The sequence below is a fragment of the Aulonocara sp. 'chitande type north' Nkhata Bay genome, linkage group LG8 (genome assembly GCF_057382095.1).
Source record: "Aulonocara sp. 'chitande type north' Nkhata Bay isolate Kocher_YH1m ecotype deep benthic linkage group LG8, A_spYH_male_GT1.1, whole genome shotgun sequence".
Lineage (NCBI taxonomy): Eukaryota > Metazoa > Chordata > Actinopteri > Cichliformes > Cichlidae > Aulonocara > Aulonocara sp. 'chitande type north' Nkhata Bay.
The window spans coordinates 9,903,402-9,920,501 of record NC_141351.1 but is presented as its reverse complement, the minus strand read 5'-3'; the positions used below and the strand labels follow the sequence as shown (position 1 = coordinate 9,920,501).

General features: G+C 41.5%; 1 protein-coding gene across 2 annotated transcripts in view; it reads left to right on the top strand.

The window, feature by feature from the left end:
- ankfn1b (ankyrin repeat and fibronectin type III domain containing 1b) overlaps window positions 1-17,100 on the top strand; it is a 157,340-nt gene that overhangs the window by 26,093 nt on the left and 114,147 nt on the right. For both annotated transcript variants that reach the window (XM_086303387.1, XM_086303386.1), the window contains one exon: window positions 10,486-10,667. In XM_086303387.1, coding sequence (XP_086159513.1) covers window positions 10,486-10,667 — 182 coding nt within the window. The remainder of the gene's footprint in view (window positions 1-10,485; window positions 10,668-17,100) is intronic.

The following is a 17,100-nucleotide window of genomic DNA, read 5'->3' as shown; positions in this document are numbered from 1 at the left end:
ATCTGGTGTATTTAAAAAAAAAAAAGACTCACATTCCCTGCCATTACAAATCCAGTATCTCTCATCCCCACAGTCTCTTTGTCTCTGTCTCTCCCACTCACTGTCTCTTTCTCACAAGCCACCCGCTTCCTACGCCCCTCAATCTCTTCCAGTCTTACTTTCAGTCTTTCTCGCTCGGCCTCTTTTATCATTCTCTTTCCCTCTGTATTGCCCCACTCTCATGCTTGTTCTCTCGGTACACTGTCGTGTATAAAGGAGGAGCCAGAGGGGTTTGAGGCTATCAGAGTTGCTACAAGACTTTTTTTGTTGAAGTTGGAGCTGTCTCTTTTGCCTTTAAATGAATAGGAGCAGGGAAGAGGGGGGGGAAAAGGGCAATAAAATGGCCAAAAATAGAGATTGATGTATTATTTATTAATGGTTGCAGAGAAAGAGGGTGACTTCAGCAGGGACAGCTATCAAACAATGTTCTGTTTTCAGTGAATGAATGAAAATCTGGCCTCAGTAATCTCCAGCATTACAGTTGTCTAACAAAGAGCTCATGCTGTACTTGTCTGTCTAGAAAAGCTTTGTGATTGATAGAGTTCAGTGAGATATGTACCTTTTCAAACAGGCGATAGACACTCGAAGTAGGGCTGGGCGATATGACCCAAAATTCATATCTCGATATTTTTTAGCTGGATGGCGATATAAGATATATATCTCGATATTTTTTTAAGCCATAAAGTAAGAACAAAAAGAGTTCTTAGTCAAAGCTGTGTCCCAGATGTCACACAGGCACTTTTATTAACATACAGCACAGATGTACATGAAAAATTACTCAAAATTAAATTATGAGCATTCATTAAATAATAATGCTCCATAAATAAAAGAAAACAAGGTTGTTTTTGTGCTAAACAAAGAGCTCACAATTGTGCAGTCAAAATGTAAACTAAAAGACGCTGAGCGTAATAACAAAGACAGACAGATTTTACAGCTGCTCTGTTCCCAAGTTTTACTGTGTGACTGATAGCCTGGAGTTTGAAATCCGCTTCATAACCACGTCTCTTACAGGTGCCATTTATGGTCCTTATACACACACAATACGGTAATATTACGTTGATGCACAGTACGTATCACTCCGCGAAGCTCCTCGGTAGCCGTAATGCGCCGACAATCTATCAAGCGGTGCAGCTCCGTAGCTTACCAAAGTCGTACTCAAACATTTTTGACAGATTGCTGAACGCCGTGTACCACATAAAATCGGTTCGCGGCCACCAAGCACAACCAGAATTCATACATAAGGCGCGCTATCAACTTTTGAGAGAATGAAAGGATTTTAGGGTTAGCGCTGTTAGCTCGTTAGCGCGGTTAGCTCGTTAGCATGTTTAGCTCGTTAGCACGTTGACGCCGTCCAGCCCCACGCATGGGGCGATGCGCAGTAACTCGTTAACGGAGATTTGCCGTGTCCGTCTTGTCGCTGCCTGCACGTGAAGCGATGGGGTAGGAGGGGGAGTTGTCTTCAGTGAAGGCGAGGCGGAGTAACGTTGCGTAGAGACAAAAGTGGACGAAAGAGAGGCAAACTTGCGGCTCCACAACTATAATTATAACGTAACATAGACTATATCGATATAAAGGATATTGTCACATCTTGTATCTCGTATAAAAATATATCGATATGTTTTAAAAACTCGATATATCGCCCAGCTCTAACTCGAAGTAAATGCTAATTACAGAACGTACTGGGTACAAACTGTCCGGGGATAATGAAGGCTTGATTGTGACACCAGAGCCGCTGCAAAAGATGTACCCAGCAGGTGAAGAGAGCGAAGAGTGAGAGTGATGGAAACCTGAGGCACAGCAAGAATGGCTCTCTAGCGGGCAGAATGGAGACTGTCCGCTAGTCCAGCAACAAACCAGCCTACTTACTAGTTTAAAACAATGAGCGCGGGTCGCACAGCCCTCGTAAGTCGTCCATATTACTATTAGAAATCATCATGTCACAGATGCAGATATTCAGTGGCTGTTACCAGTGCCAGTAGAGTTACGTGACTCTCAATACCTAATTCAGTATCACAGTAGCAAAGAAAAAAAGAGTGATCTATGTACTTAAACATAAACTCCCTAACCCTTTAACACCCAAGTATCATACATGGCACCTGGACTTATTTTTTAAATATTGGCTGTAAAGTTATGAAGTAATCTCATCTTTCAGGAACCGTTTGAATTTTCTCTCTTGTTCAAAATGGTTGAGGAGTTACGGTAACGTGAAGCGCACGTGATAACGTCTAGGTGGAGCTGAATGTGTTCAGACAGCGGTACCTTGGAAATGCTTTGTGCTATGTGAGTTAACACGGAATTGGAAGTTGAAAAAACATTATCTCAGGTCCCGCCCATTTCCCGTTGTCCGTAGATGCTTCATGTCATTGAAAGTCATTTGCTTTCTGTGGTTGCTGGTTGCCCCGTAATTTCCAGTGTCAACACAGCTTTAAGAATTTATGCAACGTTGGCGATTCTAAATATGTTAGCCAATGGAGACTTGACTAGACAAGACTACAATACTGCCGCTGTCAGTCCGGGAAGATCTGCAGGCTCAGTATGTACAGGAAAAACTACAAAACAGCACAATCACAAAAAACAATGAATTTTGGTATTTAAAGATATCAGAAGTACTGGTTCTGATTACATCCCTTGTAAGAAAAGCATGATTTCAAAGTGCTAAAGGCTTTAACTGCAAAATTTCCTTACTACATGAGACATGCTGTATTTTCAGTCGTCTTTTACTGCTGCATGACCCCTCTCAGGTACAACCATTAGCATAATGTATAGTGACAAGAAGGTCAGTCCACAGTGAATGATGGGTAATGGTGAGTCAGTCTGTAATGAACAAGTTAATGTCCATCTTTACGTAATGTAGAATAGCCTTTTCTCCCGCTTGTCACTTAATCTGCTCTTATTTCTTTTTGACCAATTTCTTCTCAATTAGTTACATTTAAACTCAACAATAAAATAAATACTACACTTACATCACAGGTCTGTGATTTCTGTGGATTACAATCTTTCGAAAATCTATAAAATTGTTAAGAAGACAAATTCATGAAAGCATGTGAAGACAAGAAGGGCAAAAGTTTGGAACTGAAGTTCGGAGCATGAAAACGTGGGCACGTGTGTAAACAAGTATGAGGATGTGCACTTGCTGTGCTCTGCGAGTGTGCTTTAAGTCAGTTCAGCACCATAGATAGTTCTTTCTACGCAGCTACATTCACCAGCACAGCCAACCCCCATCTCTATCCCCAGCATAGGATGTTTCTTCAAAAGTCTTCATAACCCATCCTCCAATGTCTTTTATTAGCTAGCGCTTCATCTACCTAAGCATAGTGTACATTTGTTTTAATCAAACACCGTTTTCTGTTAAATGCCTTTGCGCATGTGGTGATCAGACTTACTGCTGTGTGTATTTACTCCCAGAGACCCATTCTGAGGCTGGAAGAACCCTTACATAGCATTCAATGGAAAAATACTTCAACAGTTTCACATCAGATTACCAAAAAGGACTGAAGGCACTGCACGTGCTACTTTTGGAATTAATATAGGTCACTAATACAAATTGCTGTGCTTCTGTTGTACCAGAATGTGTTCTTGTAGAAACAAATCTAATTTTAGTCTGCACTGAGACAGAGAACAGAGGCTTTTTTTGCAGTCTTTTCATGTTAAGTCAAGCGTTCAAAGATATAGAGAAGTGCTCCTTCCACCCCCAAAAAAACAAGGAAAACAAACCGGGTGAGTGCTTAAAACACAACACCACTCAAACACGTGATTCTGTTTTTACCAGAGGATGGCTATAAAAAGTAGACAGAGCTTACACGCCTCGATGCTGAAGTGCCTTGAACCTGCACTTGCTCTAATCGCCAGCAGGTGGCGGCTCCTCTTGTTGCATAATGAAGTCTGTTTGTATATAAATCTGTGAGAAAAGGATCCAACTTATCACCTGATTTATGACCTCATGAAACACTTTATCCATAAGCGTGTGGTCTCATGTGTTAGTTTCTTATCCTATGGAATAAAACGTGATGCTCATTTTGTATATTACTGCTTCATTAGATTCAAAATGCAAGGTGTACTTTAGGGCAGGTTTAACTCATGATCGATTCAGAAGGACATCGAAGCTAAGGGTGCAATGTCCTTCAACTTCTTGTGCTGTTGCGCTGCACACACTTTTAACACACAGAGAGCTGAAGTGAAGCCGAATGCTAAAAACAATGAAAACTGTCCTCTGTAGCCACCGTCTGTGCTTCTCCCACTTTCCTGTTCCGGACCACTTTTCAACCAAAGTTCAACGCACATGTGTGTAGGTTGCACGCATGCTAAGCTCTCTGTAGACCAATACCAATTCCAACACTGAAGGACACATCCACAGAACCACAAATTCACCACAAGTCCCTGTCTTTCTCAAACACTGTTGCAAAATCAGTTTAATTGTTAAGGCTTGATGATGCCAATCCAGGAGTAACATTGTAGCCCACAAACCACCCACACCACATAAAAACATTGCTTTTCAATCATAAGGTCAGAAGTTTGACTCCTGGTCGAGATCTCTCTGCATGGTGACCTTTTTTCCTCGTGAGCCCCTCCACATCTTTAATTAATGTTCTTCTTCATGCATTCTTCTGTTATTTCTAAGAAAAAAAATGTCACCCATTTGTTGTAGTGTCATTTTATTTCACTCAGAGCGCTCGCACAAATGTACACTGCCAAAGAAAGCTCGACTAAAATATAAGCGATAATAAATTCGGTGACAAAAAAAAAAGAAAAAAGAAACACCCCACAAAACGTGGTGCACTTGATGCTCGCAACCCTGGGCGAGACGCTGTTTTTATGAAAGTATAAATTGCTGCTGGGAAGCAAGAATAAGCCTCTCCGGCGATCTCTCGTCTCCCCCGTTTGTAGTCAGAGTCGCTAAGCAACAGGTTTGTTGGATGAGTGAAGCCCAAATTGTCAGAGTGGCCTGGGCCGGCTGTTCAGCACAGTGTGTTATCATCATGATGTGCTGGTGGGAGGCCAACAACTGTGTTTGCGCACGTGTGTGTCAGTGCAGTTGTATGTGTGTGCGTTTGTTTACCCGTGGACTCTGAGTTATTTCATCTTATGCTCACTGAGAAGAGATGTGTGTGCGCGCACCTCGGGCAGATGCTTTTTCATGCAAGTCAGTATGGATTGCCGAGGAGTAAGAGAGCTTTCAGTTTGCATTACTATCAAAGTTTCTATTTGTGTAAGTCCTGCACACATGTATATACCGTAGTCAGCGTTAAAGTATTACACACCACGCGGTTTGTCAGTGTCAAACATTCACAAATTCACCACCCGTGTTTTCTTTTAGCTCTCGGTTTCCTTGCCGGCAGCGCTTTGCCTCTCAAACCTGCAGATGTGCTGACTTTGCACCCGCTGTTGGTTTACCTGATAGCTCCCTAGCGCCGAGTAAACCCCGAGCTTACGCCGCATATCCTGAGCCAGCGATCGAAGGGAATTAAAAGAGAACATAAGTATCCCCCCTCAAACACAGCACACTTGAGTTTTACTGAAGTGGCTTGTAAAAACATGCTGGTACCAAAAAGACTCCTATTCACCGCTGAGTGCATGCACTTCTTAATAAAGCTGCAGCATTGGATTTCCTCATGAATTAATTAATGACTAATAATCTTCTTTCGTAAAGGCAAGCTCTTTAATGGATTAGATATGATCCTGTGTGTAGAAGAAAGGCTTTAATGTCTGGCTTACATCAGATTGATGATATTTGATGAAATTTGTTCATTTTCTGAATTTGTATCGCCACGGTTACCAGCCTTTCACCCTGTTTCGGACCACATAGGAGACATTTTTTGACACCCGGGATTTTTGCATTGCATTTGAGGTCAAATTAAATGTAACAGCTCAAAAAGTGTTCTTTAAAAGGATACATTTACCAGAAAGATGGATGTATCCATAGTGATGAGGCCAGTTGATTTATGAGGTCCAGCTGGAAAAGCATAATTTTAAGCTTTTTAGCTGCTGATATCTTGTTATTTTTGGAGCAAGAAATCAACATAACTGGATAAGACATGAGATTAACTCTAAGCTATCTGCTTGGTTAGCAAGTTGCATCAATAGACTGTATGTGTCATGATTCGGCTGTGTGGCAGGCAGGAGAGGACCCAAACGCACACTCACGGGGACACGGGGAATAAGCTCAGAGAGCACAGCTTTATTGCTGGAAAGGCAGATCACGGGTAATACAAAACTAAACTGGGAAAAACTAAATATAAAGCTCACCAAGAAACACAGGGAGAATCACACACAGCATGAGGGAGAACGCGACACCGAACTGAGGGAGGAGACTGCGGAGTCTCCAGGCCAGGACCAGCAGGCTGAAGGACAGCTTCATCCATCAGGCTGTCAGGAAGCTTAACTCCCTCCCGATTCTGCCCCCTCTCCCCTCTCTCCTCCACGGTCTCACTGAACTCTGTCACACACACACAAACACACACACTCTCTGACTCACTCACTGGCCTGCACCAGTTACCAGTCACTTTGTGGAGCATTGGACTGCCATTACCTCATAAGACTTTGTTGTTACACTTTCTCTTACCGTACATTACTAAATCTCCATTTGCACTATTTGCCTATTTGCACTACTCTGCCTGGTTTACACTCAATGTCACTTACCCATTATATTGTATATTGTATAGCTTTCTTGTTATATGTAAAATTGTATTTATTTAAATTTTTACTTTTTAATTATTTTACTTGCATTTTTAATCACTTTTATATTTAAATATATTTAAATGTTCATTTGCTATTTATCTAGGGATTGAGAGTAACGCAATTTCTATTCTCTGTATGTCCTGTACATGTGGCAGAATCGACAAATAAAGTTGACTTTGACTTTGATAAATACACAGAGGGTTAACGAGGGAAGTGGGAACACATGGGGAACACAGCTGACACAGATAACCATAACGAGACAGGGCAGGAGTGAACACAACATGACGCATACTGACGAGAGACTGTCAAAGTAAAACAGGAAGTACACGGAGGTTCAGACAGGAGGAGAGAGAGCACGGGGAGAACACAGACATAACGGGCTGGGGAAAACATGGAATAAAACACAAGGAGAGACGAGGGCTCACAGATACACAGGGGCACACAGGAGGTAACCAAATAAGGAACATCTTAACTAAATAACCTAGGAACCAAGGCATAAATAGGGAACAAAATACAAAACACACAAAAACTAAGAATACTAGGCCAACATGGCCCAGGACCATGACAGTATGTATGCTTGTCAGGAACACAGATACCTGTTAATTGCATGCAAATAAAATACTCCTTGAAACTAGAGCACATCGACTTCTTGGACAATCTCTTAGTACAAGTAACCTCACGGCAGACCATGTTGTTTGCCTGATAATTGCATAACAACGCTCCAAGATGCACCAGCCCCTCAAACACTGTCGAGAGGTAGAGTCGAATTAGTGGAAGTGAAGCCTGGCAGACAGTTACCAGTTACAGCTGCTTGTGTGTCAAATCGGCACAGGAAATGTTTAATTGGATTAAACGGGCAACTTTACTATACAGTAATGGGAGTATACAGTGATTAATTTGCTTCAGCCAGCCCACAGTGAATGATTGCCGATGGCAAATCATTCTGTGATGAACAAGTTAATGCCCATCCTTCGGTAATGTACACAAAATGGTACACACGATGCTTCTGTTTGTCACTTAGTCCGCCCAGGCGTTTTTATCCCTTCAATCATTCCATTTATTACATTAAATAAGTCATGTTTAACTGGCCTGACTCAATTTAAAGTGGTTTACAGCAGGCTCCTGTTCTGCTGAGCATAACAGTTAGAAACACATTATGATACATAAAAATAAATGTCTCATGAAGCAGAAAAACAGCACGACATAAACAGCAGCACGGTGGAGACAACATAAATTTAATGGAATAAGATGGTATATGATTTGAATCAGTGGCTGTGAGCTTCTCTGAAACATTTGAAGAGGTTATAGAATTTTGTTATACAGAATACAGAATTTCATTCTCGTTTTTATTGTGTGGTTCACTCAACCTATTTAGTTTATTGAGGCCTTGGTTGATGTCTGCTGAATGAATCTAGACTGTGATTAATGCGTACATGCTGCACAAGCCTCTGCTTTTTCCAGCCCTTTAAGAGCTCTTACCTTACTCTACCTGCTCTGGTGGTAACAGGCAGATTTATCTGTAGAGTACATGTTTTTGAATCTTTTGAATGGGAACACTTACAAACAAGATGTTTACATTAGCTCATATGGGCAGTCCTGTAATCACCGTAAGGTTGCCTGCCAAGAACTCAAGACGGTCGAGTCATCATTCATGCTTAGTAAATGATCTGCAGTCATCTGCAAAAGTCACTCTTCATTTCTTTAGATTTTACTGTGGAGATGAGAAATAGGTGCAGCGATTCACTAAAAAGTGCAAACATACAGAGTGTATATAAGCCAAACACAGAGTTTGTACAATTCTGTTGAGCTTGAGAGTCGATATTTGGTATGACCACCTTCATTTCTAAACACTGAACCCTATTAGGAAAGCTTTCTTGTCATCTCTTTAAGTAGTCTTCAGGAAGGACATTGCAAGCTCTTCTTCAATAATGATGAGTTTGGGGTCTGGGGAGGCCGTGACTGATTGTGTTGCATTGTGTTTTTCTAAGCAGATATGCTTTTATTGTATTGTCAGTGTGTTTTGGATTGCTGCCATGCTGAAAAAGTTTTTGTGAATCAGATGCTTTTCAGATGGTATTGCATGGTTTCGGTTTCTTCAGTTGTTTTGAGGACACAGTGCGCAGCATACTGAAATATGGCAATTTGATATCCTTGTTGGTGCAAAAATATTTAATACCTGCCAAACTGTGACTTTTCTTTTCATATCTTTTCATAGATTCAACTAAAGAATGGGAATAAATAATGTGTTTTTGCACAGGCTGCTAGTAACAAAGTGCCTGAAGATATATTTTTAAATGTTTTTTTGTTTTTTTTGCCAAGGTGTCTGTTATGTGTAGACACAACATTGGCTCAGCCCTTGAGTTAGGTGCCTTATTAATGTTTGAATTATTCATAGGCAAGTATTAGCAAACAAAAATAGATTCCTCTGAAAATGGTCAGGTACAAGGCCTGGAGAACTATGGCTCAAGAACTCTTAAACAATGACAATAAAAGTCTGGCTCTTTGGGAGCAAAATACAAAAGGATGAGGAGTCACTCGAGACTTTTGCACAGTACTGCAACATTTAACTCTCGTGTTTATTTCCCAGCAAATTAGTAAAGTTAATTTCTGCCTCAGACCTTATAAATAATTGCAAAACTGCAATTCTAATTGTCAACAACAGTTCCACATAATAAAATGTGGAACTGTTGTTAGTTTTTGGAACGTAATCTGGGTTGCAGGGCTGACAAATCACAATGAAACAAACAGGACTAGACGGCAAATGAGAGAGGAAAAATGAAAAACACCCAAAAAGACAGAGAGGTTTGAAATTTGCATGCAGGCACACTTGCTCTCTAAGGCATATGCTGGTGTAATGACACACCATTATGCCGGCTTATGAAATTTAACAGCTTGTTTTGTTGTCCAAATCTGCAAGTGGTTGTCTTGTTTCATCTTCAAAATGCTCAAAATGAAACAGTTATCTCATATTATATGATATGAGATAATATATATATACATTTGTGTATATATTAAAACAAAACACACATTTAATCACAGATAAAAACTTTCCCCCTGAAGCTTTCAGGAAAAATCAGCCTCTGAGAATTCAGCTTGCATGTCTTCAACTCATTTTCAGCTGGGGATCATGTGTTTAGTACCCAGGCTTGTCACGCTAAAGTCTGGAGGTCACATGTCTTCCAGCTCCACCAGGCTGATGTCTGCTATGCCGGCCACGTTTCATTAAATCTCAGCACATCAATCTGATCGGAAGTGGCGTTGGAGGTGGACTCAATGCACTGAGTCAGTACCGAGTTTGTTGTTTTCAGATTCTTAGTCTCTATTATAAATGAGACACAAATGTTTCAGAGAGGATTTGTATGTAATATCAGTCATCTGTTGCAGTCTAACGCAGCACGGCTGTGAGAGCACAAGGAACGCAGTCTCCTGTGAGAAAATATTAACATAAAAAAGACACAAGTAAGCCTGGATGTGTGCTTGTCACCAATTTGTTAAGCCGATCTTGTGATTGTAGCCATTGATTTGCGTCCCATTGGACAGTGTTCAGTCCACTATCGATCTACTGTTCTAGTGTTCCAAATGACCTTCGGGTTGATTATACTGAGGTGGAAGCAATTTAGCTATTGATTGGCAAAGATGCTTTCGTTGCTCATTAACAGTAAGTTGTATTTGTCTACCAGTATGTGCCTGAGTCAGTGTTAGTGCTGATGTTGGATTTGGCTGTGGTATTGTAACGATCCGTGTAATTGACCATTTATGCTGTCTATGCAGGTCGCTGGAAAGGAAGCTACAGAGACCCATACTGGCTAAGTCGCGTACCCTCCCCAGCATCCCCCAGTCTCCAACGGTCTCCAGGGTCCACCACTCTGATCTCATTGGCGGGAGTCCTCCGCGCATGAAGAATCCTCCAGTTGCCACCAGCCACTCAAAGGCCTGCACTTTGCCACCTGCAGGTAAAGACAGAATGGAAGCTAGCACCACACAGCTAGCTTATTTTTTTTCAGCTAACAGAGTTTGGAGAAACAATATCAAGCGACTTGTTAGAATCAAAGTGATGCAATTAACCACTTTGTGGTCAGGCCATGACCACTTTTGTTTGAAAAAGGTGATTATAATTTCAATCTGCAGTAATTTGAGGGAAAATTGACCCTGTGGTAGGACCTCTCCACCTGTCTATGGTGTAGGGTTGCCAACTCCCTGAAAAATAAATAAGGGACACCTCGTGGCCAGGGCCGGGCAACCCAGTTGTCTTCACCCTTCCCAGCAAGGCTGGACTGGGACAAAAAATCGGCCCGGGCATTTTGACTAGAGACCGGCCCACCAGGATAAAGATTGAAATGTGACGTCATTCAGGGATAAAACCGCAAAGGATTCTGGGAACTTGTGGCAAGAGGTACTAGCGCACGCAGGCTTTCAATTGAAATCAGTCACACAGCGATAAAAAGAAACCCAAAAAATGGCAAGAAGCTGTTGTATTATTAACTGCAATAGCCGGTCGCATGACAGCCACGGGAAGCCGATGGGTAAAGAGATCGTTTTTTTTTTTTATCGGATTACGTCGTTGAAGTGAAAATTTTTAAGCCATGTTTCCGAAGTAAGAGCCGACGGATGGTCTGGATATACCAAATATAACATCTCAGAACACTCCAGCTCACATGTTAGTCTGCTCCAAGCATTCCCACAAAGGTCAGAGTTTTGTAGTAGTTAATGCGTCATTTTTCTTAACATAATTGGTGATATAGGTTACAAGCAAGTCTGGCGCTGAACAGAAATTGTCGCGCTATGCTCCTTTGTTTATTGTGCATAAATAGTGAATTGTCCTGACACAATATTGCGTTTCGCTTCTGTTATAACCATGGTACACTGACAAAACCATATACTTTTATTCACAAGATAAAACAGTTGTTTTGTATCACTAATTGTCCATTGCGATTACAACATACAATATTATTGTCACTGCTACATTTCTGTAATGCTACTGTAACCGTTTTCTGCTTCATCCCGCTGCAACAGTTCGGCCCAGACTCCTCGACTCTGCGTTGTGTAGTGTTTTTAAAAAGACAAGGAGTCTCTGATCGATCGTTGCCACGGTGTATTATCAGTGCACAGGCTCGCCACACACCACTCCGCACAGCACACTACGGCAGAACATCTCATTAGCATTCCGCTTTAGCATACAGTTTCACACATTAATAAACAAATGAAAAGTACATAAAACTGGTGTTGGACATGTGTCCACTAAGCACTTATTACACTCGGTGCTCGTCAGCTAATCAAACATGTTTTATGTGTCTGTACTACTTAGCTATATTGTGTGCGGAACAATACAACTCACCTCTCGTATGGCTACGGCAGACTGGCAGCGATTACTGCAGCCAGCCACACCGAGAGGGGGGGCGCTGTTTCCCCATTACACTGATATTTGTGGCAAGTGGAATAATACCACATAAACACTGTTACACTACCAGAAATTATTTCCACTACTAATTAATTACCGTTGAGCTCAAAGGTCCTATTAATAAACTGTTAATGAATGTGTATTTATGAAGACGATTTGTGAGACTGGTAAACTTATGATATGTACAATAGTCTTTCGTTCTACACGGTGCGTTTCAAGGTCCTGTCCGTCGGTAAACTGTACCTGGGCTTGTTGCAGTGACCTGAAGTTACTAAACTTCATGAGTGTATGCACTCACTCCAAGAAGCGTATAATTATAAATCTGAGCGTGGTGAAAGTTGGGCAGCACGCTGACGTCTTTTGTCCACTCTTTCACTCCTTTGATTTTTTCCTCGTATCTTTTCTTTGTCTTTTCGTCGAGTCTGTCTTTGTACGGACCGGCATTGTTCTCCTTTTGTTTTGTACATTCCTTTTTTGTGCGGCAAAGAAAAAAAAAGAAGGTATTGGAACCGGAGAATGAACGTTTTGCGGTGCTGCAAATGTTTGCATTTGATGCGGTACTTGGATTGTTTTGCCACGAGTTCCCGGCATGCAATGCGCGAAAATCACGTGATTGCTAAACAAGGGGGAGGGTGCATCCAGCCTCCTCGGCTGTAATTGGTCCAGCCCAGAGTCGATCATGACCAATTGGCCAATCCAACACCTTTCATTATATATACCCTTCCTAAAAAAAAAAAAAAAAAAAAAAAAAAAATCCATCGGCCCATAAAAACAAAAAATCGCCATCGGGCATACCGGGCAAATGCCCGGTATGCCCGATGGCCAGTCCAGCTATGCTTCCCAGTGTGGTAGCTCTTTTTTTGTGTGTGAAATTATTTTTTTAACCATTTGACTTGAAGTTGATTTAAGCAGATGCATATTCTTTGTGATATGAACACATGGGAAACAAATGATCATTTAGCCATTTATTTTTAGCTCAAAATGACAACATTAACACAGTAAAACAGGTCTCCTTCTTAAACAGAAGCCTGTCATGCTTAACTTTTGAGAATATAAGTAAATCTTTCTTTAAAAGAACTCTGTCCTGCTTAACTTAAAATAATAGAAAACAATAGAAAGAAAAACATTCTTGTAACAGTGCACATTTAGTGCATTTAGTACAATTGGCTTCAGTTGAGGTATTATTTCAGCTTTTCTAATGCTAATCAGCTGCTCCTGTTTGTAAACCCGCTTGTTCCCATGATTACGCATCTTAACTCATCATCATTATTCATCTATGTATTACTTTTATGTATTAGTCATCTATTTGTTGTAATCATCTATCCTTACAGATGTTTATTACACAAAATAAGTTATATTATCACACTTCTGGCCACATAGCGCTGATATTCACTGCACATGCCCATATTAACTTTTTCCAGCCAGGTGTTTTCCTTTTCCCATTCCTCCCTGTACTTTTACAGCCTATTTTTCTTTCTCTGAGTGAACAAACATTGCTGCTCTAATGCTGGGCTCACACTGTGCGATTTTTGGCCCATTTTGAGACGATTTCTGAGTCGTGCGACGGATTTGGTGATCAGACCGATTTTGGCCTTCATCGTGCGTCGTGTAGTATACGTGGGGTAACGAGAAGCGATTAACACCTCACGACCAGCTCCCGATCATCAATCGCTCGTGAGGGTGTCACCGCAGCCGCTCACACTGCGCACGCGCAAACACGTAAACGTTGGTGAAAAAGACGGCGCAGCACGGCTGTGCAGCGTGTGATCTGGACACAAGCCATGGAGGCACAACTTGTAGAACTTTAGAAAGCTCATCCGAGCCTTTTCGATGTGGCATCACAAAATTATCACGACCACAACAACCGTGAAAACAGTTGGATTTACACTGCTGCTTAATCACAGCTGCCTGATCAGTGTTTTTCATTAGCAATTTAGCAAAGTTGATGGTGGTGGTGTGAAAGACAGAGAGAGCGAGCGACAGATTGTCTGTTATAACCTTCATTTTATGGAGGCACAGTGTGAGCACTCAGGTCGCATCAGAGCATCGGGCGGTATAGTGTGAGACCTGCATCGTGACCTACCAACTTCTAACCCCTGCGAGTCAATCGTACAGTTTGAAAATCGCACAGTGTCTGCCCAGCTTTAGGTGTACTGTCATCCGAGACTTGCACCGCAGTGTCGGCGTTTGTTTCCCTGTTGGCCATGCTTGTTGTTGTGGTCATCTGTTGTCTTCCGGTATTTTCTCTGTAAGCGACCTTTCCTCGACCAATGAGATAATCTGAATTGTCATACTCGAATTGTCATAAGTGTGCTGTCAGCTCATTGGTCACAAAGCAGGAGAGGGGCTGGGAATTATGTTTTCAAACAAAGCGTTAATTCCATTAACATTTATAGACTACTTTTGATTCTCACTATATTACGGGACAAAGTGCGTCCCTTATTAGCTCAATACGGGACGTGTACTTTTGTTTCGAAATACGGGACGATTCCGTATTTTAAGGGACGGTTGGCAACCCTACTATGGTGTATCTATGGAAAGATGGAGGTGAGGAAAGCAGCAGCAGCAAGACCCCTGCTCAAAACATACTTGGCATGGATAAAGTAAGAAACAGCATGAAAAGGAGGAAGTGTGGCAGAGGTGGGTTGCAAAGCAGCTTGCAGATACTGAGCAAGTGTAAAGGCACCCTGTATGAAATTTGCCACTTGGGTTTAACCTAGAAGTGCTCTTTTTTTCTTGGTGAACTTTGCTCTGTCTTTCATTTTTCACCATGAAACGGCAGTCTCTGGCCTGAGCGCAACTCAAAGGGTTAGTTATTTGAAAATGATCTTGTGGCGGCGATACAAGAGTTTAAAGGGCAGTAAAAGCTTAAGCTAAAGTCTTCTTATTTCTGTTCAAATGCCCACACCTGCATTGGTTCTGTGATATCCTGTCTTATGCTTCACTTGGCTGAGAGCGCCCAGCAGCCATCTGTCTCAGCAGCTGCATGTACAAGAGAAAACAGTGTATATCTTTTCACTGTTTTCTCTCTTCTCTCCTCCTCTTGTGTAGGAATCAAACGCCGCTCCCTCCCAGGAGAGGGGAAACTGTCATGGAGAATTCTGACGGTGTAAGCCCGCTGACAGCGAAGGCTTTCATCTTAAAGACAAATGAGGGCTTTTTTTGAGGATGAAAACATTTATAGGTGGCAGGGATTTTTATGTGAAAGAAAGCCCTTCACAGTTGGGCTTTGATTTGTATAGATCAAAAAGAGCTCTTCTATAGAAACACCACAATAGCAGACACCTGAAACTGAAGGCAGGAGAGAAATGAATCAGGGAAATTTCGATTTAATGCGAGTGAATTAATGCAAACCTTTGATTATCTGTTAAGACAAAAACTAAACATTATGGCCAATTTAAATCATTTCTCATGAAATCTGTGCTTGTGCTATTTAGGCAGTGCATTTCTAATTTCTTCAAGCAGCTCAGATACTTTTTCAAAGTGCCTGATTTGGAAACTAATCTTCCCTTCAACCCTGAACAAGCCAAGCACCATCAAACCAGAGCTCAAAGCTAAAGATCAAGGCTAGACATTGAGCTAGACATCCTAACGCTTGTCTCCTCATTCACACGTATTGATAGACATACACTTTCACTATCACTGCTGACTGATGTCACTCAGCTTGACAGCATGGAGCTCTGAGAGAAGAGATGACTTTTGGCACATTTCAAATGTTGGATTAAGGTGGAAAATACCACGTTATCATTCTCACTTGTGATGTTTAATACAAGAGAAATCTGCACAGGAGCTCATCCTGAAACTGCAAGAAGTATGTAACTCCAAAAAAGACGCAGCCAGCATCAGAGAGGAAGACCTAAATAAAATAAGAAAAAAATAGGTTCCTCTTGAAGTCACTCAGTCCCACTGGATTGGCAGAGACGCAGGCAGCAACATAGGCGGTAAAAACTTTGAAATGAGCTAAAACAGCTGCTCACATTGTAATGAAAAAAAAATCTCATCCAGAAGATATCTGATATTTTCGTTCTCTTCACCGTGAAGGTCATTGTGGAGCGGCGCATTTTAGAGTGCGTGAGAGGGCTTAGAGGGGACGAGATGCTGATACAGCAAGGGCTTTATTTTGCCTCCCCTCTTTCTTGATTGGCTTCTGTCTTCTTTCGCTGTCTCCCGGCTCTGCAGTCAGTGCTGGTACAAATTTCAATCAATGTGAATGGGACCTCACATGATACATGTGTACAGAAAATTATAAATAATAAGATCAAGCAACCTGAAAGTAAACCTTTCTGAGGTTGATTTATGTTAAGGTGGACCTACTATTTGAGATGTAGGCTCAAAATGATATCATGATATTTCATAGAAAGCTGTGCGAATGATATTTGTTATGGTGTAGAAGAAAATACTGAACAAGGTTCTGTCAGTGATAACATCAGCATTTCCATGCTTCTCACCTCCTGTGCGCCACTTCGTTGAGGACAGACTATTCTACGGTGGCCCTGAGAGGTCAAATATATTGCAACTTAATGGGATAACTCAAGAACGAGCCAATGTAGGAGTTTCTAATTGATACCATAGGTGAATATACTAAAATAATCGGACGGCTGTTTTCTACTTTTGGCTCTGTGTGATGTCATTAAGAACTGATATGATTATTATGGTCATAGCCTTAGTTGCGAGTACGGCAGACCCACCCATCTGTAAAAACCTTCTACATACAAGAAACTGGTGTTGTCACAATAAACTGGATTTGACCGTGATTATTAAAAATGAGAAATTCACATTGTGTTCAAAATAATTCACATCAAAATACTGTAAAAAAACCCAAAAAAACCAACTCATGCCAGTGCTCTCTTTTCTAGTTCACTGAGGACGCAGCTGATCTGCACACTTTGCGGATGACTAAAGCGAGGCGACAACTTTAGTTACCACCAGCTCCTGTGTGAGACTGCTCGGCTGTGCCCTGAGCTTTAACTCACAGGTGTTTCTTCAGT